The sequence below is a fragment of the Artibeus jamaicensis genome, unplaced genomic scaffold (genome assembly GCF_021234435.1).
Source record: "Artibeus jamaicensis isolate MK-2021 breed Jamaican fruit bat unplaced genomic scaffold, CSHL_Jam_final contig_354, whole genome shotgun sequence".
Lineage (NCBI taxonomy): Eukaryota > Metazoa > Chordata > Mammalia > Chiroptera > Phyllostomidae > Artibeus > Artibeus jamaicensis.
This window is the reverse complement of record NW_026521803.1, coordinates 26,220,368-26,247,571: the sequence shown is the minus strand read 5'-3', so window position 1 is coordinate 26,247,571 and position 27,204 is coordinate 26,220,368. Positions and strand designations below refer to the sequence as shown.

The window sequence follows — 27,204 nt, the reverse complement described above, 5'->3', positions numbered from 1 at the left end:
CACGCTGTGAGGACGGTCAAGGCAGCCACATGGAAAGGTGTGTAGACAGCGAAGTTCCCTGGCAGCGCCTGCTGTTCCAGCCGTCCCAGTGCCTGCACCAGACATGCCCAGGGGACAGGACATGGAGAAGAGACTCGGCCAACAGCCAGAGGCAGGCAGAGCCTAGCAAACTCACGCCGTCCCACTCACTCCAACGGAATTCCCAGTCACTAAGGAGCTGAGACCTCCCCACCCGGCTCATCCACAGCACTGGGAACCCAACTGAATGGCTGTGGTTGCAATGCCACTAAGGGTTGGGGTGGTTTGTTACCTAGTAGTGATCAGAATAACTTCAGTCTCCTCTATGAAGGGCTCGCAGCATGATCCAACCATCCCAAACTCTTGGGACCATCTGAGCCTCCTCTTCTTCCCCCCACTCGCACCCACAGCTTTTCTCCTTGCTCCCTTTCACGTCCCTTTTGGACCACTGGGAAATGCTGAAAGAAGAACCAGTTGTCGGCCTAAAAAGAGCACAGGCATAACAGGGAGCAGATGCCCAAATACCCTCCCCTAGGTAGGCGGAGTGATTCGTGAGATACGTGGATGCAGAGACCAAGCAACACAGGTTGTGAGCACGAGGGAGGCTGCAAAGAGGCCATGGTCAAGCAGACATTTGCAGAAGAGAAAGACCTTAAGTCTAAGGGGTGGGAGGTGGGCTCCTCATTGCCTCCCTCCCCCAGCCCCCACATACCACCCCATGCATGCTTCCACATCCAGGCTCACGCCCTGCTCCCCAGATCCTCCCTGACTCCATCCATCATTATAGTTTGCTGCCTGCACCCCCCAGACCCCCAGGCAACTCTGTCTCTCCCTTCCGTGACAGCCCACTGATTGACAGCTTAGCTCACCTTTTGTCTTGGTTTCCCATGTTCATCGCATTCCTCTAACTAAAATAAACATTGCTTGAGGGCAGAACCTGTGCTATATAATTTTCCCTCATACTGCATAATACCGGGCTCAGCCCCGAACATGATAAAGCAAGTCCCATTCAATGTGTGTCTAGGGACCGAAATTCAGTACTACCCATACACCAAGGGTGGAATATGCCCCAGCCTCCCTACCCTGGGCTCCGGCAAATGTTCCATGGTATGTTTTCAAGAAGTTGACTCACACGAATGCATAGCTACATGGGCAGACTCCTGGAAAGATGTGTCTATGCAGTAGTTTCTACCACCCCTTCTCCACAGGCTTCTGAACCCACAAAAGTCATTGAAAACACTCTCCCAAAAGTCACAGTGACCAGTGTTGCCAACCTGCACTACATAAAGCACACACTCCTGGGGACTTCTCCAGGTGTCTCCTGCTCCGCCCAGGCCACTCTTGGCAAAGATGTTTCCCCCGCTCATCTTTTAAGTGGCTGAAATGCCAAGGCCCTCCCCACAGTCCTCAGATGCCACACACCGCCCCAGGCAAGTTAGGCCACACCCATGGCCTCCCTGAAAACTCAACAGGAATCACACTGAATTCCTTTAGCATCCGATCCCCAAGCCTGCCCCTCTTTATGAATGGTGATATCCATTTACCCAGGAGATAACTTAAATTCCACCTTCTCATTCAACAACTAAATCCCATTAGCCAGAGTCCTGAGGGCTCTACCTGCATAATGCGGTTTGAATCAATTCACTTCCGATGATGTCTCCTGTCACCGGTGTGTTTCAGGTTTTTATCACTTCTCACCCAGATTATGTAAAAGCCTCCAGCAGGCCTCTCCTCCTCCAGCCTCTGCACAGTGCGCTCCGTGCGACGTTTCAGAAGAGAATTCTGTCCATGTTATACCTGGGTCTAAAATAAATCAGCTTCCAGGATAATGTTGGACCTCCTCGTACACAGGATCCAAAGAGAGGCGATTCAAAGAGTGAACTCCGTGGGTTCAAATCCAAACTCCTCCTCTTACTAGCTCTGTGACAGAGGTAAATGGTTATTGTGCCTCAGTTTCCTCATTTGTAAGGTGGAGGCAATAACGGTACCTATTTCCTAGGGTTGTATGGGCATTACCTCAGACACCAATGGGAAGGGCTTAAAACTCTACCTAGCACGCAGTAAAGGAGCCAATAAATATCAGGTGGTTCTTATATGCACTCTGCCCGAGGCTCCGCCCTCCGACCTGCTCCCAACACATTCTGGGTTGCTAATCCAATCATTAACCCAAGCCTTTGCTGGTGCCCATTTTTCCTCCTGGAAAGTCCATCTCTCCTTCTTAGTCCACGGGACTCCTTTCATTCTTCGAAACTTGCTGCCAGGGCTTTTCCCCTGAAGATTTCTCGCCCTGACCCCACATGATTCAGAGGGTCATTGTTTCTGTTCACTGCATTTATTTAGTACATGCCTTTGTAATTTCCACTTCATTTGCCTATCTCACTCAAGTCTGTGTGATTCTTGAGGGAACACAATGTGTCTTCTTTGATTTTTATATTCTTAACACCGAGGACGATGACTCCTCAGAATTTCAACTCATCAAATGTTAGTGGGACAAACAAATGATCACTATGGGACATTAATAAACAGGTACCCAGATGCACCTTAAATCTGACTGCTTGCATTTGAAGCAAAGCAGTGACTTTTTCCCGAACGTGCAAGTAAATTTAGCAGACAGATATGATAATATCCAGGGATATGGCCAGTGACGAGAACCACCAATTTCTGATACTGCATTGCCACTGAACCTTCGAAACATTTCTCCTCTTTACATCCCGATTGCACTGGTATGTGAAATAAATCAGACAGGACAACACAAGAATTTGAATAAAGTAGCCAAGCTGTGCTAAAGCGATCACAATAGACAAGACATGAATTATTCAGTCTCTCAGAATTAGTGTATTTCTCCGTAATGAGTCTTAAATGAGAGAAGACTTTGCTTTTCTTCCTGAGATAGCCTTCATTAATTCTTTAGAGTGAACCCGGTAAGTGACAGCGGAACAAACAAGGGAATGCATGAAGGGTACTTCTAAGAACCTCCCCTCAAATCACGTCTCTGTTCTTATGAGCTACAATTGACCTGGGTTTCAGTTTGGGGTCTCGAGAAATGGCATCCACTCTCTAACACAGCTTCTGTGTGTTAGGATTCGGTAAGGCTACAAAAAGGCATACCTTGATGCAACAGGAAAACGGCATCTGAGCCCAGAACGATTCAACCACCACGAGGTCCCTCACAAAGCACAGAGGACGGGGCTTAGTGTCTGCCGGGAAGACCAGCACGGGTCCCCTCCACCTGTGAGAATCTCCTTTCACGACGGTGGTGAGGATTTCACTTTAAGGTGTTCTGAGTGCTTGGTGAAGATCTAAGAGGGGTCGCTCCCATTATTCTTGTTGGTGGAGAGAACATTCTTGATGCTTCAAATCATACAGCCGGCCACCTCCTCCAGGGCTCACACAGAGGGAGGGGGTCTGCCTCTCCGCTACCCTGGTCGGGACTGAATGGGGGAGGGGCAGCCATTGGATGCCCGGGCTGCCTCTAGAGCAGCAAGTTCAGGATCTCATCCGAATGTGTCTTCATCACCCACACAAGATGTTCAGCAAAATATCTAGAATATGTTTTTACACGACAAGTAAAGGATGAGAAGGCCCTAGAGATAGAAGCCTCCACTGATACCATTTTTCATCATCTCTTACCCCCAAATGGGTGACAAGAATAAGGACAGTGACAGTAAAACCTTAAACGACTGTGGTTGTTTAGGTGTCAAAATACACACACGCAAACACACACTTTTACACACGTGCCAACCAAACAGTTCAACTCCTAGAGCTCACACATTCCGGCACGTGCGCTTCATTCTAGTTACCCAAACAAACGTTCTAGAAAAAGATCTCAAAGAGAAGGGCCTGAAAAGTAAGGTCGAAGCATGTTTAGACTGTTTTTTTAAAGAAAGGAAAAACAAAGCTGCTAACATACTCTTTTCTCGCACTTGGATAGCGCGTTAAACTTCCCAAGCTCCTTTAACAGGCATCTTGTCCAGAGCCCGCCCCTCCTCCCCATGGAGACCAGTGGTGAAGGGCTTCATCTCTGCAGTTGAGCCCAGAAGGTGAAAGCAGAAACCAGACCGGGAGCATGGCTGGCTCTCCTCATGGGCTGTTCCCCACGTTATTCTAAAAACAAATCATGTGATGGAGCACACAGTTTGCGTGGCTCGAAGTATGTGTAAAAACAGTGTAAAAATGTAATAAAACAAAGGATGGGCCATTTGGAATCAAACACTTGATGAAATTTTAAAACAATATTATTACAGTCCAGGGCCTCTATACTGCAAGTGAGAAGACCTATATATCTTCAGTTAAGAGTATAAACTTCCAAATCAGACTGACTTGGCTTCTCCTAGACATTTGCTCTGGGCCACTTTGCAAGCTATGCAACCTCCAACGCCCCGGTTTGCTCATCAGCAGAATGGGAAGAATAAGACCTCTTGGAGTTGTTACACATAAATCTGTTTGTGAAGGACTTACTTGACTCAGCGTCTAACACATAGAATTTAAGAGATGACAGTTATTATTTATTATTCACAATTTCTTCCAGTGATTTCCAATTTTAGTCCCTGCAACAAAGCCAGGTGTATACCTTCCTCAAAAAAGAAAGTCATGTGTATCTAGGATTAGTGGAAATAAAATTCAGGAGCCTGAAATGCCACTTACAAATTGTTATGACTCACATAAATTAGTTGTTGAAGCTGAAAACTTGTGTAAGCATTTCCTGACACTTTAAAAATCGTCCCTGTGCTGGCAGGGAGAAGATTCCCTTCTGAACTTACAAACTAAAGAAAGCCAGAGTGGAAGGAGTCTTTCAGAGACCTGTGCAGGGTTCTATGAAGCTATTCAGTTTCCATGTTCTCCTGGTACCTGAGAGCCAGGAGAAGCCCACCCCCTTTGAAAGTTCTCATGCCCCCATCCCCACCCCCAGCCTAGCACCCTGCAGTAACCACAGATTTCTGAGTAAAAAGGGATATTGCCTAAACTTGAAATTACTTTGGTCTATTTTTGGCTCTGGTGGCTGTGGGAAGAAAAATGGAGGAGGGGAGGAGGTGGTGAGAGATAGTGAAGAAAATAATCTGAGTCATCACTTCCTGAAAGAGGTGGCAGTGGCCCCACAGCCAGCTGGGGAGTCAGTGGGACAGGGTCCCAGCTCCGCCACAGTCTCACAAAGCTCCACAGGGATGTCGCTTGATTTATGTGGGCTCCCCTGTGCAAGAGGACCCCAGCCCCACGCTCCTGCAATTCCTGTAGGTCCTCATGAACCAAGCATCAGTGCGGCCACCATCAGCTTGGAAACCTAGGTGAACTTGCACTCCTGAACCACGCAGACCTTTCTCACCAGCAAGCGCAGGCAGGGCAGAGCAAGGAGGAGGGGCGGCTGGGGATGGCTGAGTCAAGCAACATCCGCTTTGCTTCCTCACTGCTTCCCCACACCCAGACTGGGCTCTTCACACACCCAGCACCCCAGCTCCACTGCACGGTTACTAGGGCAGCACAGGGCAACCCCCTGGAAACCAGTGCCCTGCGACGGCCAGACCTGTAATCGCTTTGTGTATTCTCTCTCAAATACAAGGTGATGTGAAAGGATCACGAACGGTGGAGAGGCACAGTGACAGCAAGATTTAGGTGTTGAAGGAGACCAATGGCAACAGCAATGAATCAAAGGTCTCGGGTTGTGTTGGAAACACATACTTACGTACCCGCCCACCCTGAGAGGTTACCATCACGTACCTGATGCTAACGCCTACGGTCAGCTACTAACCCCTCCGTCTACAGCTGGTCGTCTGGATTCATGTGCCAAAGGTGTCAGTGAGGAAATGCGTGCTGTGCTACCCAAAAGAAGAGGACTCTGGAGTGACTGGCTTCCAGGGAAAATTTAATAACACGCTCTCACTCATCTCCCCTCTCTCCACCTCCAGCCTCCTCCCGCACTCATTATGTAGTCTGACTGAATTCCGCTCAAAATATTTCCTCAATTAGAGGAGAAAATAGGAATTTGCCACTTGTCTGCCTCTATTCTGTTGCCTGTCAGACTTCAGCAAATATTTCAATCCTGGACCCTTGCCTGCTGCTAACCTTTCTCTTTTAACCTTTGCCCCTGCCCTCTTCAAATCCTCCAGCCTTCACCTTCTCATCTTTCCGGCTCAGACTCTCCAACCCAGAGCTGAGTTCTCAGGCTGCCTTGTGAGAGCAAAGGGAGATACGGGGACACCCCTGACGCAGTTCGAGTTAAGAACTCTGCTGGCATTTGCTTGCGGGGTCAAAAGATGGTGAGAACAATGTGCACATCACGGTGGATGGGACACCTCGTGCGACTGGGCTCCCATTCTGAGCAGCCTAACTGCAGCCTCCCAGCCTCTCTCTGCCTTCGGAGACTTTTCTGAGCTCTAGCTTGCTCCTCAGCCCCACACCCTCACTCTGTCAGGTGGGCATCACAGGCTCAGGGTTGGCTGTCGGATGCACCACACATGGTGGCAATCGTGTCCACCAGGGCAGCGAGGAGGGAGAGCTCCTGGCTGACTTCACATTCAGCCAAATCGCAGGAGAGTTCTTTCCCAAAACTCTGCCCCACCCTCTCCCAATCACTGCAACTTCCCCAGCTCTGGCTAATTATCCCCAATATATATATATATATATATATATATATATATATATATATATATATATATATACACACACACACACACACATTCGCCCATCCTACTCTGAGACTGCTATCACTCACCATCTCCCCACCCTGCCTGTGCCCTCACTGTGTGAGCTCTGCCATGTCTGTGTCTTTGAGTATCTGAAGAACATGGGGAAGACTGAAGGTACCTAAGGACCTTTTCTTCTGCCAGGACTAGTTTGCGGTCTGACAACACTCCTTCCCAAGTAATTAATGGTGCTGTCTCTTAGCTTGTTACAAACGAGACCCCAGGTCCCAGCCAGCATTATCCAGGGTAAATCATGTTTAAGTAACCACATAACTAGTGGGTCAGTTTTATCCTTTGTCTTGGCTGTGGCCATTATTTAGCTGGGTTCTCAGAGTGCCCATCAGTGCGGCTTTCATGTCAGGACTGTATTGAAAGAGCAATGTTTTCTCCCCTCCCCACCCCCCTTGCCAGCCCCTCTTCTCTGAATGCTGTCTACGCAGGGCAGCTGGGAATAAAAGAATCCTTTATCCGATTCTCCTGGGCAAAGCCATGTGGGTTCAGGAGGGTTCGAGAGAGAAGTGCCAAACTGGAATAAGATGGGCCACGTAAACAGGCAGTGGCAGTGACTGGCCACGCGATTGAGTGTCCTGGCTCTTTTTTTAGCACCCAGCACCGTGACAACTAGAAAGGATATATTTTTTTCCAGGCTGTCCCTGACTGGCCACATGATCGGGACAAATCATGAGACATCTCTGATCTAGACTCTGTTTCTTCATCTGTGATGATCTTCAAGGTCTCTTTCAACTTTCATATTCTTTGTATGTACCCATCAAACAACGGGAAGCACTCTGACCCTCTCAGAGCGCTACGGAGAACACCGCCCTAGAGTACAAAGGCTGTCTTCCCATGAGATGAAAGCGCCAACTTTCTTTCTAGTCTGCCTGGTGCAAGAGCACGTGAGAGGAAGAGAAGGAGGAGAGAACAGGATGCTCTTTTTCCAAAGGGGAAATTAAGGTACAGTATGACCAAATAAGTTGTCAATGTCACAGAGAGAATAAATTATTAGTGCTATTAGAAATAAACACAGAAGGATTCCAACTCTGTCCCCAAATTTTATTCTATTATGCCACTCTTCTTGTAGGATGTTGTGATGATAAGCAGAAGGAGCATTTCTGCTGCCTAATTTTTGCAGACCGGCATTTGCCATTACCTTTAGCCAGCCTGGATGCCCTGGAAGTCTGGCATTAGAGCCCTCCTGACCACTCACCTTCGCAGTCTTATGTCGCTCATACACCCTCCAACACAAAGCCCTCAGTGGCCACTGGACCACAATGAGCAATCCTTCTACTCCAGACCTCCAGAACTTTGTTCCTCCCATCCACCAGGCATACACTGCTCAGGCATACACTGCTCATCATATATCACTTCTACTCCATGGAAACTCCCTGAAGTCAGAGGTGATGGAGGTCTTTAGACCCCCTACAGCACCCAAATGCCATGTGTCTACAGCAGGCCCACTGTAAACACTTGTAGAATACCCAGATGTGAAACAACAGTATCTCTGACACAGCACCATGTGGTCATGTTGACGGCACATACACATGACCCCAAGACACCTCTCTTAGCTTACATCTAGGTGGTGAGCTACTCTAAACAGGTTCTGCCTTTTACAGGACACATACCTCCAATTAAGAACTTAGAAGATGAAGCAAAGATGGTAGAGAAATCAGGGCAGCAGGGAACTCTGGGGACTAAGAGATGGAAACACAAAAAGTCAACTGGAGACGTTGCCTACGGATGTCCAAAAGAAATACAAACAAGGTCTCCCAGGGCCCCTCCCTCCCCTCCTCAGCCCAGAACCAGTGAAAGCCAGGCTTTCAGATACCTATTTCAATGGCATACCAACACTGGGCCCTTTTCGGCACACATGCATGTCCACACAGATGCCCTCTCACACACACATGTCCAGACACCCTCCAGTTGGCAAACAAGTGACAGTATGCAAATTATCAGAAGCCACAAAGATTTGCTTCGGTGGGGAGTCTGAACAAACAAGGAACAATTTTGCAAGTGGCCACAGATGGCTTAGCTTCTCTGCTCACAATGGCCACTAACAAGATTTGCCATAACTAATGCGTTCTTTCACACCACTGCTCTGTACCCCACCATCCAAAAGTGAGGGAAATTCCACATCTTGGCCATGTGCATTTTTTTGTTCCTTCCTAACACTAAAAAAGTGCAACTTGTTCCTCCACCTTGTGTACGAATGGGTCACGTTGAAAGTGGTTAAGAAAGTTTTGAGAGGAGATGATGGTGGGAGCAAAAGGATGCTGGCTTCCCCCATCCCTCTCCGGAAAGCCTTGTTTGGAGACGAGGTGGAAAAGGTGGGTTTTATTGAGTCCCATGCAGAGCTGAAGGACCCAGCAGTACAGAAGAATGGGGTGGCCAGAGGGAGAAGGGGGTGAGGGGAGGGAAGAAGGGGGTAAAGGGGGGATAAATGGTGATGGAAGGAGACTTGACTTGGGGTGGTGAACACATGATACAATATATAGATGATGCATTGTAGAATTGTATACCTGAAACCTGTATGATTTTATTAACCACTGTCTCCCCAATAAACTCAATAAAAATTTAAAACTAGAAAAAAATTGGGTGGCAAAGCAGAGCAGAAAACCAAACACACCGGAAACAGACAATGAACACACCAGGTGGAATCAGAACTCCCCATATCGTGGGCAACAAACCTGCAGAAACTAAACCTTGGGATTATCACAGGGAAACGATGGACATAATGAACTCCCTCCTTTTGGCATTCTGGCTCCAGGCATCACTAGCAGAAAGAAATCTTCAAGGTAAAAGGCTGGATTGGGGACCTTGGTGCTCTTCTTCACCCCAGGCACTTTCCAGTCAGCTTTTCCTAAGTGTTAGTAGGATGCCTATGAATTCTCAAGAAAATGAATCAATGAAATCTTAAGAAAGTGACTAAGTCTCAGGAATCAAAGGATTCGAGGCCACTCCTTTGCACCAGCCTGCAGGCTCCCTGGGCCTCGTCAGGGGCGGTGGCTCCTCCCTGGGGGCTGCAGTCCACCTCACTCCTTGTCCAAGTCTGGGCTCACCTCTCTCCGGCGCGGCTGTACTGTCACACTCTAAAGCAGCTCTCCGCACACTCCCCACCCTCTTCTCCCCAGTGCTGGAGTGGGTGAGTACACTCGTCACACAGCCCTCAGGGGAAAGTCAGATCTCACCGATCAGCCCCACCAACGCTTCTCTGCATTGCAGACTTTCCAGGTAAACCAAGGCACACCATGAGCACTCCGTCCCCTCCACCTGTCCCTGCCAGGCCTCCTCACATAGCCCCGCACCTGGGACAACATGAGCATCATGCTTGGGCTTAAACCCCCCAAGAGAGGATGCTGGGGGTTTCCATGGAGACCAGACAAGTTCCTACAAATTGAGAGTGATGGCTCTGTACTCTTTCACCCACTCCGGTGTATGTGTGATTTTTCTCCTCTTTCCCTCCTAGTCCTCTTTCATTCATGTTAAGTGTGGCTGAATACGTTTACTTTTTCCCTAAAATAAGTACAGGCAGCTACTCAAAAATACGCATGATTATACTGATGATCAGTTAAAATCATGTACATGTATTAATATTTTTCCATTGTCACACAGGTGTAAACACCTAGCTGTATAAGTCAGTATTTACATAGTGGTTTCCTGAAACATCGGAATCAGGCAGGACTTTGTGATCTTCTGTTTCACTGCTTTCATTTCAAGATGGGACCCCTAAACCCCGGCTCGGCTGGTTGGAGTATCATCCTGTGCACCAAAAAGGTTTCGGGTTCAATTCCCAGTCAGGGCCCATACCTAGGTCATAGGTTCGATCCCCCGTCAGGGCCTGTATGAGAGGCAACTGATCAATGTTACTCTCTCACTCCCTCTCTCCCCCTTCCTCTTTCTCTAACATCAATAAAAACATATCCTTGGGTGAGGATTAAAAAACAAGAAAAGTTGTGACCCCTAAGAACAAGGGGCAGGCGGCCAGAGGCAGAGGCGACTTCTCTTGCTCCTCAGGTCTCGATTACATCATACGCAGTACCTGTCTCCCCAGAGGCCGTACATGCACGTGAATGCACAGACATACGTGCACTGAGCACCGCGCCACCTCCTTAGACAGAACTTCTCAGAGAAACATAACAGCAGAAGAACATATGTCCTCCGATACTCTGCAGAGTTGATCTGGATCCAGTCCTCAAATATTTGTCCTCCCCTCCAGCTCTTTGCTTCCACTCCCTGCAGGCTGAACCCCCCACCCTGCCCCTTGCCCCAGCTGGGCTGTCCTGCTCTGAAAAAGAGAAGCTCCACAGACCAGCAATTATCTCCGTGCGGTAAATGAAATGAGCAGAAGCAGTCACTGCTGCTCCCAGTCAGGCCCAGACACACAGGAATCTGCTGCAGGCTTCGAATTGGGAGCAAAGGTCAGTGGTCATTCAGGATTGAAGCCAGAAGGAAAGCATCCAGAAGTTCAGCACCTGCTCCTCCCTGGAGGGGGGGTGGGGCACAGCTGGTCCAGCCCATGGCAGGCACTCTCTAAGCCCACCTGTATAGACAGCTGCCCTTCAAAAGGACCAGCAGTGGCTTCCATACCCGCTGAAAGCCGCCAGTACCTGGAGGGGAGCAGTGAGGGTCCAGGACCACAGGCCGAGCTTCTCCAGCAGAACCCGCTGTTCCTCTAGTTGGCTCCATTCCCCCTCTGCAAAGGTCACCTGGGCTGATGGAGCCTTTCTGAGGCAGCTCCTTTCCCCTGACATTAAATGCTGACTCAGTCCATAAGCACATGGGATTTTCCTGCTCTCCACCCCCTGCAGACCTTTTCTCTCAGATGCTGTCCCTTCCTCCTGCCCCTGGGGGCAGCTAGCTCTCACGTCTTCACCCTTGCCCTGATTTGCCCCACTTCTCTTCTCTTCCTGGATTCTGCTCCCTCTGCTAAAATGTATGCCATCATGTCTCAGGTTTCCAGCCAACCTGGCTATTCTGTCTTCCACTCTCTATGATGAAATCTCAAGGACATCCCATCGAATAAGTCCATCAGCACCATAAAGTCACGCATGTCTATCAGAATGGACATGTTCAAGTCACATCTCATTTTGTTCTGCTTCGAGGTGCTTCTTGTCTTTCTTCTAAGTAGCCACAGACAGTCCCTATCATTCAATCAAATCAACCAGTCAACTACAAGGTATTTTTTGAGAATTCTGACATCCTTCTTCCTAGTTGAGATGCTATGGAAAAGCTTCTCTGTCTCAGTTCCTCCTCCAGTGGACCTCGCAATTCAGAGAGACCACATTACGCCACCTGGACCACTTAGAGAGCAATGCCCAGCTGTATCTTCACAGTGGTGTCTGGCATGCAGTACACAGTTCTTGAAGAAGACACCTCTGATTAAATTAATGTGTAAATTAATGAATGAGGAATGAATGATACAGAACAAAAAGATCACTGTAAGTGGGACAGTCGGCATCAGTAGAGGCACCCAAGTTCCGCTCAACTTAGCTTTGTCACTCACTTTTCCTCAGGGCATCTTTCTCGGGTCCAGCAGCTGCAGCATCAATATTCCCCCTTTCTTACTTCCTCCTGCTCCCCCATTTCTGCAATCTGCAGCCTCGGTGAAACCAAGCTCTACAGAGGACCCTGGATAGGCCACAGCGTAGCCTGGATCAATTTGCAGAAATGAGCATGGGAACAATTCTACTTGACCCCAGGCCCACTGCCTGCCTATGGCCCTATAGCCTATAGCCTGACACCGACCTATAGCCTGACAACCTCCCTCACCTATTCTAATGTACCTACAGGCTGTCTTCTCTCTCTCTGCAACTGCTTCAGCCGAGACTTGTTTTCATGCCTACAGTGTATTAGAAAGTGAAGAAAAGGAGACACCATTCAGTAAAAATTACCTTATTTCAGAAAAGGTGCTGAACAAGGGTTCTATCAGGTAGTTTTAGGATCAAAGCTGAGTTCTAGCTCGATAAAGTCACATTTCTTCTGGGCCATATTTATAGGGACCTACAATGCATTTTAAAATACTACAATCAACACATACATTTTAAGTTAGTTATCTAGAAAATTTCTAAATCCTCAAGAGGAAGCAAAAAAAAAGCTGTCAGCCTTTCTGTCTTTCTGTTGTTTATTTTAATCTTCCATCCTAGGAGGGTCCTCGGGTCCCCCGATGCTTTTCATCACAGTTCCAGCCCAACAGTGAGAAGAGGGAGAAGATGGCAAGTTCAAAACCAGCTTTATAGATGTATACGTTTTTACCAACTTTGGAATTCAGCATGTGTTCACTTGCTGACCCTCTCATCACCATGAAGGAGCAAGACACGCCTTTTGCCTGTAAAGGCTCATCCCCTAACAAGGACACTGAATAAGGATGGGAGCACGGGTGTAGCGAGGGTGGACCCCGCAAGGCCTGCAGGGCGCTCTGTTCGCAAAGCTGAGGATAACTTGAGAGGCTGTGTCAGAGCATCTCGTAAATCTGCTGAGAGGATTTTTACTCATTTTGTGGAAAATGACAGAAAAAGAGGACCAAAGCACTAGCTTCAGAGACAGAAGAGTTCACACAGATTTCATGATATTTGAACCACTGTCTCTCTAGATTCCCTGGCATCTAGCTACTTCGATTGCAGCTTTGTAGATGGAGAAACAGAGGCCTTAAGATAGCACCTTGCCCACAGATCTTCCAGAAGGTAGGCCTGAAGGGGAGGATCTCTGGCTCCCATCCTAAGTTCTATGTGAGAAGCCACGAGCCAGCTGCCTCAGAGTTCGGAGGGTAGGCATGCTGGGACCACAGCTTCCTGACTCTGCGATGAGCACCTGGAGGTCCCCGTGCCTCAGTTCATGCCTCTGTAAAGTGGGGATGATAATATCTCCACCACGGCTGTGGGGAGGACTGAGCAGACAATACGTGTCCAGTGGCTGGCAAAGGTCTCAGCCATCCTAAGTACCAAGGTGATGGTCGCTGCTGTATCCAGGAAAGCAGCCTGACAGCCGACGACCTTCCTCTGCGATTTGAATTTTCCATCAAAGAATGATTCTCTGAAGCTTCTGATACACACTTCGGACTCTCCAACAGGAAGCCAGAAAACACAAGAGGCTGGACACCACGACGCTTCCAACAAACCTCCAACGACAGCTCGGCCTGAGCGTAAGCCACTGACGGGATTTTATGTGACTTATGGGATGATATGGGAATAGGAAGAAAGACTTTTGTTAGTGATGGTTTTAATTATTTTCCCTGCGTTGTTTTTGTTTTGTTTTTTTTTTCTCCCCCTGCCAAAGGATTAATGCGCGCGTTCTTAAACAAGGGGGTCCCCCCTTTACAGCTGACAGCGGCAGCTGCAACCTCTGACTCCCTTGCAGAATGGCAGGGGATCGAATCAAAAAGAAAAGCAAGTGGACAACCTTTCCTCCGGGAGCACGGAACACAACACCAGCCTTTCACCAAACCCGGCAGACCCCAGCTCTGATTGGAGGTTGCCTTGGAACAAAGGGAAATTGGTATTTAAAAAAAAAATCTTCTGAAAGCCAACTCAGCAGATGGTTTTTTCCTGGGCTCCATGAGTTGGGGGGGGTGAGGTGGGGGCAGGGGAAGGATGCCGGGATAACACAACTGCCACCAGGATACAGATGACTGAGAAGTGACAAAGATGGGCACCGAGAGCTGACCTCTCACCCCAGAATTTCACAAAGGGCAATTACACCATGTGGCGGGTATCTGGACCAGGCTGCTGACCGCTCCCAACCCGCAGCTGCTGCTCGTCACAGCCAAGTCTGGGGGTTTTATTCAAAGCAGGCGAAGGCAGAGGCCACTGAGTGAGGGGATGGTGGGAAGAGCAATGGAAAAGTTTAATTAGAGACTATAGTTCATCAGGAATCTACTGTACACCAGCACGACAGAACAGCACCTTGTACTGGGTTGGTCAGAAAGTCCATTTAGTTTTCTCCATAAAGTAAAAAATGCATTTGTCATTTTCACAAATAACTTCATTGATTTGGATATTTTGACTATGTCAGCTATCTTCTTCTATTGGCTTCCAGAAGGTAGAGAGTTGCTGCTAAACATCTTCCAGTGCATAAGACAGCCCCACAGCAAAGAATGATTTGGCCAAAATGTCAATAGTACCAAGAAACTTCACAAACCACTTCTGACACATTCGATCGTTCACAGCACCTTCTCCATACACTGCACAAATCTTTGTTCTGTGTTTCAGTTGCATTTTTATCTTTCTTGAAATAATAAAGCATAATATCCCAAAAGTGTCGCATACCTTCTTCCATCTTCAATATTAAAATGGATGCACAAAAATTCACAATTTTGATACGTTTTTAAAAAAATGCACACTGATATGATAGCTGCCACAGTGCAATCTAACAAAATTGTTTCAAGTGAAATTAAAGAGAACAAAGCACTACTAGAGCCATCATATGGGGAAAAAAAAACCTAAAGGAACTTTTTGGCCAACCCAGTATTCCCATTGTTCTCCTAACCTATCAAAAACACTTTACAACCATTTGCTCAGATTATTTTCAGAGTGACATAGAAGGGAGATAGTGCTAATCCTTTGTTAAATATGAGAAAACAGACAGTGATTCTGAAAAAAGACTGAAAGACTGAGACCCAGAACCCTGGCATGGTTAACCAGCCTCCTTTCCAGTCTCAAGACAGACAGTGTTTGCGACGTCTTGTTTTGGGGGGGGGCTTTGCTGACTCCCACCTTTTCAGGTAAGTCACAGTGAGCCTCTTGTGCTACAGCCCTCCTCCTGCCAGCCAGCCTTCCTTGACCACACCCAGCTCCACAGTGTCCTGCTGAGTGTGGGCCAGCAGGGAGAAGGCTGTGGGCAGTCTGAGAAGTGGGCTGTGGGTCCCCAGGATGAAGCTGCAACACCCAGGTTTACCCACGGTCTGGGCCAAGGGCATGCGGCCAGAGCCATCAGGTGAGCTGCACGGGACTTGACTGTGTACCAGCGAGACCAGATACAGAGCGCACCTTTCGGGGATCACTTCCTGCTGCTAGAGACCAGAGACCTCAGGGTGTGATGAGGGCATGAGTCTCCCCTCCCGTTTCCTGGTAATTAGTATAACCCGGGGGCAAGCCAAGCCTTCTCTTCTGTTTTTTGCAATTAAGGCTGGCCTGGAAGGAGATAAACCTGCCCTAATCCTTAAAAAAAAAATGGTTCTCAGCCTTACATATGCTTGAGTCATCAGTCCCAGAAAGTTGGTTAAAAAAAAAATTAAAATAAAACCCCTCAAAGTCCCTTCCTCAGTCTATAAAAACAAGAATAACAGCTACTTCACTGAACTCTCCTGAGAACTAACCAGAAAGAGGCAATAGTAGGGTGGATGTGAACATTTTGTAAAGGTGCCGGGCAGATGTGAGGGTTGTTACCAATTTTCCACACTCTGCACTCTCTGGAACACCCGTTGTGACCATTTATACACTGCCCTGGGTTTTTCCCTAAATGCCCCTGAGATCAATACTTCCTAATAAGATCTCGCTTTACCCCACACGGCACTTACAACTCTGTAGAATTTAGACTTCAGCTCTGCTGTAGTATATTTGCATGCAAGCCCCAAACAGGCAGCATGATGAAAGGTTTCAGAGGTTTGTAAGAAACCAACCTGAAACACACAGGGCTGACTAGGCAGAAGCTGTTTTGACAGAGCAGAGGGTTTTCCATAGAACTATCCCTATCCGCACAGAGCTGCTAAGGACTTCTTTAACAGGCTGTGGAAATAAGTGGATATTGTATTAGAAGACAGAACTCCTGTTTACAGAGACCTTCCACCGTTAACTGAGAACAAACTTTATTCAGCACACATTTTTAACAGCCTTTTCAGTTAGATCCAGGAGCCCAACATGTAAATGAGAAAACAGGTTCTCAGATGCGGAAGAGCCATCCAGAGAGGCCCCACTAGAGAAAGCACAGAAGAGGAACTTCGACATCCAAAGTGGCCTTATTTCTATGCCTTCTAAAGGCCTCCACTGTCATCGGCAGACCCGAACCAGAGCATCTGACCAGTGTGCACAAAGAGATGATGACAAGGATAATGCACACAGCTGCATTTTGCCCCGAAGAAGCCAGTGTACGTAGGAAGTGATGACCTGGACCAGCAAAAGTAGCATGAGAGTATTCAACTGAAGAGTTTCCTTGACCTTGAGTTCAGTATACACCAACAATGATGAAGTTGCCAGGGAGCTGGTATAGCCTGGGGTCCTATTAATAAAGGTTCTGGGCTTAAAGCAGAGGAGACAACCATCTCCTGATGCTCTGCAGAGTACAGAGAACGCCTTCTGGTACTGTGCTCCGTGAGCCCTTCCCACCTATGCCTTTAGGAGGGACACTGACCAGCCAATATTCCTAGCTCAGGAACCAAGGTGGTTTAACATTAGGAAACCATGGAATCCAAGGAACAGTTTTAGAAACTGAAAATATTTAGGCTTCAAAAGGATGACTTTAGTACAACAGAAGAAGGAGCTTTACTAAAACCAGGGCTTCCTCAGGAGATGGTGAGTCCCCTTCCTGAGGACCACGGAACAGAAGCCGAGTAACTGTCTATGAGGCATTTTGGAAGGTGTCTTTTGTTTGTGTAAAGGGAGGCTGAAATAGAGATACTAAAAGCCTCTCTATGGCTTTGAGTATCTCCAAAAGATACTCCTGACCCTCCATGAAGTCCACGGTTCTGGAAGTGGGAGCCAACTGTGGCCCCACAGCCTCTGTGGTCAGCCCTCCCCTGCCTTCTGACCCAGGGCCAGATTCCAGCCTGTGTCCTCCATGGATGGGTCTCCTGGGTCTCAGACCCCTTCTTTATGACTCTCCCGATTTTGTCCCTCGTGACCCAGTAGCACCCAAAGCCCAGCAGGTCAGCAACCTGCCACCCATTCGATGGCAGCAACCCTGAGGGCAGACTGGAAAGTTCAGGAAACTGATAAAACCACACACCCTAACAAACCAGTTTCTGCCTTCTTGCTCCACAAAAAGGCCATGGCCGGAGAAATCATGGAGATTCCCACTACGCACCACAACCAGATTCCCTCCAGTCCACCCGTGATTCCCCATGAGAAACAACGCCTTCGAGCTGGTTCTCCAGGGGTACAGTGTGGCATGGAAAAGGACTCGGTGCCCGAGCTGGGTCCGCACGCACAGCACTGAGCGAGTGAACTAACCGACCCAGCATAAAAGTCTGCCCACACTCCTGGGCAAATTCATATTTGCCAATAATTACTTCTTGTTGGCAAGGCATGGGAGCCCCACCCCTCCCCCACCTCTGACTCCCTGCACCGTGGAACACGTGGGAGGCAAAGAAGAGGATCAGGGGAAAAACACAATAAACGAGGTCTAGCAAACACACTGAAGCAACCTACACTTGATACTAATGATGATTATCAAATGGCCTCGCGGGCCAGGCACCAAGGTGGGAACCGCCTGGACTTTTCAGAGTAAATAAAGGCCTCCATTGTTTGCCTGGTGAGGTCACAGGCTGGCGGGGAGGTAAGGGAAGTTGGACTGGGGAAGGAGGGGCAGGCAGGGGAAAAAAAAAACCCTGGGACTTCAGAGAAAAACACACACCCAAGAGGTACAGAGAGACCCCCTGCCTTCCCAGGGCAAGCCCACTGTTAGTTACAGTGCAGAGGGCAGGAAGTGAGGACCCCCAAGCCTGCCCGCCACGCAGCTCTGGCTGTCCGTGTTCCCACATGCTCAGACAGCGGCCTCAGCTTGCACGGAGGGCTCCCTGCTTCACCACCCAGCATGGAATTCAGACTCCTGAATACACTGGGTACAAATGCAAGTCCAAGTGGGTGTCTGCGTGCTGTTTCTGTCTGTTTGCCTCCTGGGGGCCGGTTCCAGTGAACTTCCGCCCTCTCCTCTGGTAGCCTCTCCCTCTGGCAACTGGTTTCTCCTCAGCAGGGGCACCGAGGGCCTTAACAGCACCTTCCAAATCAAGTTTTACCCTGAGGGCCATCCAAGTTGAAACCCTTTCCCCAAAATAGTTTGGTTCGTGCAAAATTATCACATAATTTTTAGCATATTGTGGATAAACAAACCCTCCTACGACACAAGTCTTCAATGCCGTGTGCTGTTTATTTCCCGTAAGTGAGGCACTCAGGCGTCTGAACCAAAGGCTGGGGCCCGGGCTCCCCCCCTGCCACACCCCTGTGCTCTCTGCCTTGGGTCCCTTAACCAAGCTCAATGACTTCCTGACCAAAGCCAGTAGCATTTTCATGAACAAGCAAGGCAGGGGGGGATGCCTTGGGACACCCTGCACTGCAGTGCCGTGAAGGCGGGAGAGTTTTAACTTAAAGTCATAGGAAGCAGAAGAACCAAAGGATGGGGTACAGAAGAACAACAACAAAACAAGGATTGTTTCTCTTGCCTTTTATTATGAACCCCGCCCCCCAAAAAAAAGAAGAAAGAAAGAAAGAAGTATAACCACAGGTCAACTGGTGATGCAGCTTTGAGAGGACTTTCTGAGGATACAGAGTGGCGAGGGGGGAGGAGGGATGACTCTGCAGAGGCCGGAAACATGGCGGGTGGAAGGCACGCCACCCGAGCCCCACTAGACGGTTCTTATGACACTGGTTTTAAACTTTCATTCTGAGTCACACTCAGAGCTCTGCAGCCACCGTGGCTTGGCAGATAAGTGGCCACAGAAATAAAAGATCTTCGAACCACCTCTAAATAGATCCCCATAGCGATCCCCCCCCCCAGAAGGTGAAGCATTCATGACATACCGTCTCTGTAGGCACTAGTGCACGAGTCAGAAATAAGGCACGGGCACTGCCACTCAGCTAACTCCACTCAACACGGCCAGGAGCAATGCTAAAGCAGGACTGGCCTAAGGAAACACGTGGCTTCTGAGGCAGCCCTGCCTCCCGGGCGCCCAGCACCACGGCAGGTCGCCTGGTCCTGGCCGAGCCCGTACTGAAGAAGGGAATAAGAGCAATGCATACTGAGCAAGGCGTGTGCTGAGTGCCCACAGGCACTTTCGTCCCCACAAGACACCACCACGGAGGTGCTGCTGTGATCCGTGGTTTTCATACACTCAGGAAGCCACTTCAGGAGATTCAGTAACCGACTTCAGGTTCCAGGAAGCCCAGGATCCAGTGCCGGTGCCGGTGCTCTCCCTCCAAAGGCAGAGAGAGCCAGGTCTTGGAATCAGGGGAGTGGAGCTCAAATCCACTCCCAGGGCAGGGTCTCCTCACCAGGGGTCTGAACACTTCGGGGAATGAATGGCTCTCTGTCGGAACAGAGCAGTTTTCCTGCTTGAGGACTGCCAGACTGACCTTCAGTGGCACGGAGTTCTCCAAAGAAATGTTCCTTGGGGAAGTCCAAGAAAGTAACTACCAAGGGATTATCAAACCCAGTAGGGAAAAAGCCTGCACACTGCTTTAAACCCCCAGAGAATCGCAAACACAGGAGGCAGAAGAAAAACGAGAGAATGGAAGCAGGGAACCAAACAAACATTCCCAGAATATCCTAGTGGAACCAGGTTTGGGAAATCCCACGGCTGTTTAAGCTCAACACCGCAACTTGCCTTTGACATTGGGTCAAAGAGGAAACAATCTGATGATGGAACAGCGGGTCCACAGAGAGGTCACAATGTTGTTTAGAGTAGCCAGTTTTTGCAGAGAAAGACTTGCCACATCTATAGACTGGCTCTTCAAGTTTCCATTTTTCAGAACAGAAGTAAGGTTTCAGAGGTCAAACACTAGTTTTGTTATCATTCCTTTTTTTTTTAAACAGGCAGACACTGAGACCCAGGGAAATGAAGCATTCATGCTGAAACTGTCAATAACAGAGACAGAGCCTGTGCCCAGGGCTCTTCTCCCCAAGTTTAATGTTCTGCCCCTCACGCCTCCAGCTCCAGATGTCAACGGTACCTGTTGCCCCGTGGAGACAAATGCTTTGTGAAAGGTCATTCACCACCCTCCGTGTGGCTTTAGCTACATACAACCTACCAAAAGAGAAAATTTCCAGCCATTCTGGTGAATAAATAGGAATACACTGCTTTCAAAAAAATTTGTAGACAGAAAATAAAAAATGAAATACAAGGAGAAATTTGGCCTCCTGAGAATAAATGCTGGCAAGGCCTTGCCCTTGGTGCAGGGTGCTATGGAGGAAGAAGCCCACAGTCCTGTAAGTTCAAAACACCACAGGTGCACCCCCAGAAGAACGGGGGCACGCCTTCAGCTAAGCAATGCAGCAAGGAGTGACCAAGGGGCTGGGCAAAATGAGGTGAGGGGAGGACACCTGAACCAGAAGAAGGACAGAAGGCTTCCTGTTGGACACCCGGGGCCACCCACCAGAGTAGAGAAGGGGGAAAGGGGTTCAGCAGCCAGATGGCAGGCAATCTGAGCTGACCTTCGTCCCCTACCCAACGCCCCCTCACATACCAAACTGCTGTGACCATAGAGGATAAAGAGAGAAAAGTGCCTCTTAGCACCCAACAGGACAAGTGGAGGACCCAGTGCAGTGCACCTCACTGATGCCCGTGTTACCCTTTCACCTCTCCCCCTTTAAGTCTCTGCCCTGCACCACTGTCACTGCGTTCCCCAGGCCCCACTCCTTCCCTTTCCCCAGTTCAAGGCGTGCAGAGCACTCCCGTCACTGAGAGAATCAAAGGCAACCCCATGTACTTATTCGGCAGTCATCACTCTGGGCAATCTGATGCCAATCTAGCTTCCCACCTACATCACCGAAAGAGGCTTTTTTTCCTACCCATACTTTGACACCTGGAGCATGCTGTTTAAAGAGTGAGTAAATAAATGCACGACCCATGGAACTTCCCAAGAGAGGGTTAGGACTGCTCAGAACACAACGCGAGAATCTTGCCGTGGATGCATGAGCAGGGGCGAGGCGCGGACGCTGAGGATGAGCTCTGAGCATGTTTCAGAGACCACGGCAGACGCCCGAGGAGTGGAAGGCAGAAGCCCTTGCTGCTGCAAGGAAGAGGTTCTCTGGTGAGGCTAGGAAAAGGGAAGATCAAGTCTAACGAAAGAAAATAGAAGTCGTATTTTGGCCAAAAGCAAGTAAAAAGTGCTAAGTACAGTAAAGGAAAAAGACTAACTCATGAGGCTTTGACATTTCTCTCAAACACTCCAGACACGTGGAGTTAAGGACAGAAGGCCAGATTACGGTCCTTTTGCCTTAACTACTGAGGGACAGTGTGGAAGAAATGCCCTCATGCTGGATCCTTACCTTCAAGGAGCCCTTTCGAGTGTGGTCAGTTAATGACTGGAATGAAACATTAGCTTTGGAGTCTAAGAGAACTGGCCTCAAAGGCCAGCCTTGCCCATTCCCGCTCCTGCTTTTCTGAAGCAACCGAGCCTCGATTTCCTCATCTATAAATAAGTAATACCTGCCTGGGAGGGCTGTTATAAGAATAAATGAAAAAGGTGAATGCATGTAAAACAGCTAGCAAAGGTCTGAGAGTTAGTTCAACAAATCAAACTACTCATTATGACATATGCTTTGTAATTGCCCATTTTCCCCCTAAAATCTCTCATTGGATTACATCATGGGGAAATTACCATCTTGACTTGGAGGATGAGGAAAGTGAGGATTCAGCAAGGTTACAGTCCAGGTCCAAAGTCACAAAGGCCAGTGGGTGCGCATTATCACACCACATGTCCTCCCCTGGGCCACTGCATGGAGCTCCCCTAGGACTCTCCTCCCCTTCTCCAGGTGCTGTTGAACCTGGATAGGTGTCCCTGACTCCCACTGAAAGTCCTCAGCAAAAAGGAAAAGCGGTTCATCTCTGCCCAGCTGAGCGTCTCTTAAAAACCTGCCTCTGCTGCAGCTTTACGTTCAGGTGCTGTGCCTGAACTTGCTTCTATAGACACCTTCTCGCATTCTCTCTGAGTGACCTGGAAGGGAACGAGAGGAAGCTTATCACACCACTTACCTGAGTAAGTCTGAGATGCAGCACTGTGGGTGGTCAAGAGCAAGTCGTACAGAGTCCGTCTGCCAAGCTGGACTTGTCCAAAGGACAGTTCTGGGGCCCTGGAGTAGGTTCTGAGACTCCTTCCATCCTCTACCAAATGCTGCTCTTAACCTCACATAAACCCAGTCACCATAAACTCTCTTCCAGAGAGCATTACAGTTGTCATCCTAATTTTACATGGCAGGAAGTGACCAGTCTTCTGGTTAGCAGAATCCACGCCCTGCTGACCCAGTGACATGATGCTTTCATGGTTCCCTTTTCACATCCTACCACTTATGTAGCCATGTCGCCTGCGCATCTCTAATGCCTCCTCAGGCTGGACGACTGGTCCTAGGTTTGAAATTTGAAATGAAGCTCTTGAGGACGCCATGCACATATCTCTTCACCCCAGAGCAGCAGAACATGTAGAACAGGGCTACCCTAGCAGAGGAGTAGCTATGATATACACGGAATGCTATCATTATCCTACAGAGCATTCTTTGTGCAAAAACCAATGAGAAAGAAAATCACTGGGATCCAAGATAAGCTGCCTTTGCCTCAGGCTGTCAAACAGTGGCTTGAACGAAATTAATCAGTTTGTAAAAAAGAAAAAAGTAGAGGCTGAATCATTAAAAACTAAACCAAGTAAGACAAAAATCCTTGTTATCCTGAAATGCTATGTCTTTTCCCTGAGTCAAGGGTTGACAAACACGTTTTTGGTCTGGGAAGGGCAAAAAAAACAAAACAAAACCAGCAGCTAGTTTAAGCTCCGGGGGCCATACAGTCCCTGTCACAGCCACCCGGCTGCACTGTCTGTGCAAAAGCAGCCACAGACGAAATGTAAGCAAGTGGATGGGGCACACTGCCAGGAGGAACTGTATTTATGGACACTGAAATTTGAATTTCATAAAGTGTTCGTGTTACAAAATATTATTCCTCTTTTGATTTTTTTCCAACCAGCCTTTGCTTGTGGGCTGTACACAAACAGGCAGGGGGCTGGATTTGGCCCGTGGACTTCACTTTGCTGCGCCTGCTCCAAGTCAGCACTGACGACTGGGGGACTCCCAAGTAGGCGTCTCCACCAGATCAAGGGCCAGTTTGACGGGGCCTACTTTCTAGCTCCTAACACAGAACCTGGGCCCACCCCACGCGCAGTTCTTCAATGAGTTGCTTGTTTTGTTTAAAAAAAAAACAAGAAGTTCCAGAAGACTGGATTTTAGAGTGAGACATTGACCTGTTGCTTAGAAAAATACCATCCTCATCCATTTCCCTACTCATTACATATGTCCCATTCGTACAAATAAGTAAATTCTGCAAGTTCAAGACACTGAGCTTTTCTACACAAACGGTAGGTGGGTGCCCACCTCTCCATCTCAGCCTTGGCTTTGGTTCACTCCCTCTTTGCAAAACTACAGGAACTGGAAGACGGATAAAGTTAACATCCTAATTCCACAGACATCACAGAAGTTTCCTATCATCCATCAAGTGTTTAAGACTCAATACTAATGAATTTATTCATTTATTTCTGGAAAATAACAGCTCTAAGCATAGGTAATGCAGGGAGGACGGAGAAATACAACATGAAGCAAGATCCTAACAACTGAAAAATTTTGTAGATATTCCCATTTATAACATAATTCATTGAATTCCTGCCCTTCCCCTTATTTCTGCCCCTCACCCCTCAATTGCTGAGGCTTCTAGAAATACTGACTTGGTAAGTTGCAAATTTAAGTAAGTGATTTTATCCCTCTTTCCAATAAAACACACAAAGAGCACCCAGCTTTCTGAGTGAGAATGACCAGCCTGAGAATTTCAGATATGAGAACAGAGATGCACTGCACATTTCAGCTTTCAAATCACCCACATGTCAAAAATTCCAGAGTTTTATTCTAGGGCATCCCTACAGGCCGAAGGCATATTTGGGGAACAATCTTGTGATTTTAGGCAAAAACAGTACCTATATAAAGTACCTATATCTCTTTAAAGGATAGTGAATTTGGATTTTCATAGCCAAAACTGTCATTTGCTGCTCAAATCCTGGTAGTGATGAAGATGGAGAGAAAACAGTGCCCACAGTTTTCAAGAGTGCCCACTCATACGAAAACCCAACAACACACAAAGAACTGGCCGTCACAATGGACAGAGAAAAAGATACTCATTTCTAACGCTGAAGAAACCCGACTCTGAAGCAGAGCCTCACTTTCTGCGTGGGACCTGATCTGAGCTGCTGTATTTGCCTGCTGGTTTCCTCCAAAGTTTCCATGTGTGTCCAGATAACCTTCGGTTTTATAACAGAGAAGCAGAGAGCAAAGCTGTAACGGACAGGAGGGAGGGGAAGGCACTACCTCTACGCTGGGCAAAAGCAAGATAATTACAAAGATTCCTCTGTGTTCCAGGTTTTAAAGTAAGGTGACCACCTGTCCCAGCGTGCCCAGGATGGAAGGGGTTCCCGGATGCAGGAGTTTCAGTTTTAAAACCAGGAGAGTCTGAGTCAACTGGGAGGCACTGATTGCTCCAGAAAGTCTCTTCTGGTCCAAGTCTTTGGAATTTAAATGCAACAAATCAGGCAAAACACCTAGCACGAGAAAGGACACAAGCCCTACACTAAAGAAAGAACATGATTCCCATCAGTTTACTGGAAATGATGACTCCAACTCTCAAAACCCACTGGCAACAGAAATACTACAAATTATCTATGGGCTACAAAGGTGAGAGGCTCATTTACATGTTCCATTTTTAGCTGGTCCATCAAGGCCAGAGCTCAGATAAATGATAAAATGTGGGGGAAAGAGTTACAAAGACTGGTTAACACCTACAACCTAGAACCCAAAACTCTGTCAACAAGAGGCCCCCTTTCCGAGCTATGCACAAGTCCCAAAGGTTATCTGAAACAGAAACTTTCTAGACTAGGACAGTCCTCTGCTTTCACAGCTGAAGGAAAAGAGCTCCCTGCAAACTCCTCTCATACAATAATACAATGGAATCTGGACCCATTCTTTCTCAACCAAATGACACTAGCAGTCACCTTTAGAACTGCTTCCTACATCCACAGTTGTCTTCTAGGAGGAGAGTGACAACGACATACGTTCATCCAAGACCCCGGTCTTAAACTTCTATGATGTGTTAGGCAAAGATTCAAGTCAGTCACCTGCCCCTTTTCTTTCTCCAGTTCCAGTTCGAATGCTTGCCACTCGCTGGCTTTCAGAATAATGATCTCACAGCCCTCTAAGAGTCCCAAATTATTACAAAGGCTGGATTTCCTTAGTCAACTGAAAGGCTCACCTATGTTAGAAAGATGTACAGTAGTCATTGAAATGGTTATAATGCTTCTTAACTGTTCTGACTGACCAAGATTTTCCAACATCTTACTCTTTGACAATGAGAACAGGTGAAAATATCAAAGCAAAAGAGAGACCTCAAAATGTTGTCATGGCTTAGCCAGATCCGATCCAGCCAGCTGGCTGCTATATAATAAACAGAAACGTCAGGACTTCTGATTCTAGTAGCTATTGTTTTTCAGGTGGGGAGAAGATATAATGATAAATAATAGTAATTGGACACTACACCAAGATATCAGCTGCATTTCTTCTGGAGGTCCTAAGGATCCCAAAAGGATACTGATAATTCAGAAATACAGCAGGTTCTTGAGTAGTCATTTAGTTCAACACCTTTGATGAGATGCCATAGGAACTTAACTCTTATTTATATCAATTAGCCTACAGTAACACTGGTTTTTGTCACGTAATTTTACTTAAAGTCACAGGATCTACTAATGGTGTAAAGTAAGAACTTAGTGCAAATTAGTAATAAGCAAAGAGACCCTTAGAAATTGAGGATAAAAGTGGCCAAAAAATTCTACAAAACAGGGCTTCCTACCTTCTTTTTGGAGTGGCTTCTTTCTTCCTCTTTCGTGGCTTTGCTATTTTTCCCAGCACGAGACACCTTCTGGTCCCCAGACTGCTTGATGGTGATCTTGATCTCAGGTGGGCATATATAGTTCTCCAAGTTCTTTGGCGGTTTCTTAGCCCGCTTTGTGGTCTGAATTTTCAGCTTCAGACTCCCCTCCGTGAAGTTTGCCTCCTTGATGGAAAACTCCTGTTCTTCCAGGCCATCGCCTGCCACCCACTTCTCGCTGTCTGCATTGGAGTTGGAATCCACATCCCGCCCTGAGCCCAGCTCATCCTCTTCCTCTGGCTCCATGCGTTCTCCGGCCACAGGGATCCCCTTCCCAGTTCCTGGAGCAGAGAGCAAAGGTTCTCCTGCACAGCCGGGACCAGTCGGGGTCTTGGCAGAGGAGACAGGCAGGAAATCCGACTCGCTCCCCCTTTGCCGGGAGCTGCTTAAGATTTCCCTGGACTCCATGACAATCCTACAGTCTTCAGGAGTTCTCAGGAGCGGGAAGGGAAAAGGGGAAAGGGAAGGTGAGAAAAGAGGACACCCAAAATTCCAAGGACAACGTGGTCCAGCTGCTGGGTTCAGAGTCCCAAGGATGGAGACACGGCGAGGTGTTCAGAAGAGATCAGATCTGCAACTGAGAAGGAGAGAGATAATCAACTGAGGCAGGGAGGAAAATGACCTCAAAGACAAAGCAGTCTC

General features: G+C 48.0%; 1 protein-coding gene across 5 annotated transcripts in view; it reads right to left on the bottom strand.

Annotated features, from left to right (window-relative positions):
- SETBP1 (SET binding protein 1) overlaps window positions 1-27,204 on the bottom strand; it is a 348,007-nt gene that overhangs the window by 300,620 nt on the left and 20,183 nt on the right. For all 5 annotated transcript variants that reach the window (XM_053664235.1, XM_053664238.1, XM_053664239.1 and 2 more), the window contains exon 2: window positions 26,485-27,139. In XM_053664235.1, the coding sequence (XP_053520210.1) occupies window positions 26,485-26,970 (486 nt within the window). In that variant the 5' untranslated portion in view covers window positions 26,971-27,139. The remainder of the gene's footprint in view (window positions 1-26,484; window positions 27,140-27,204) is intronic.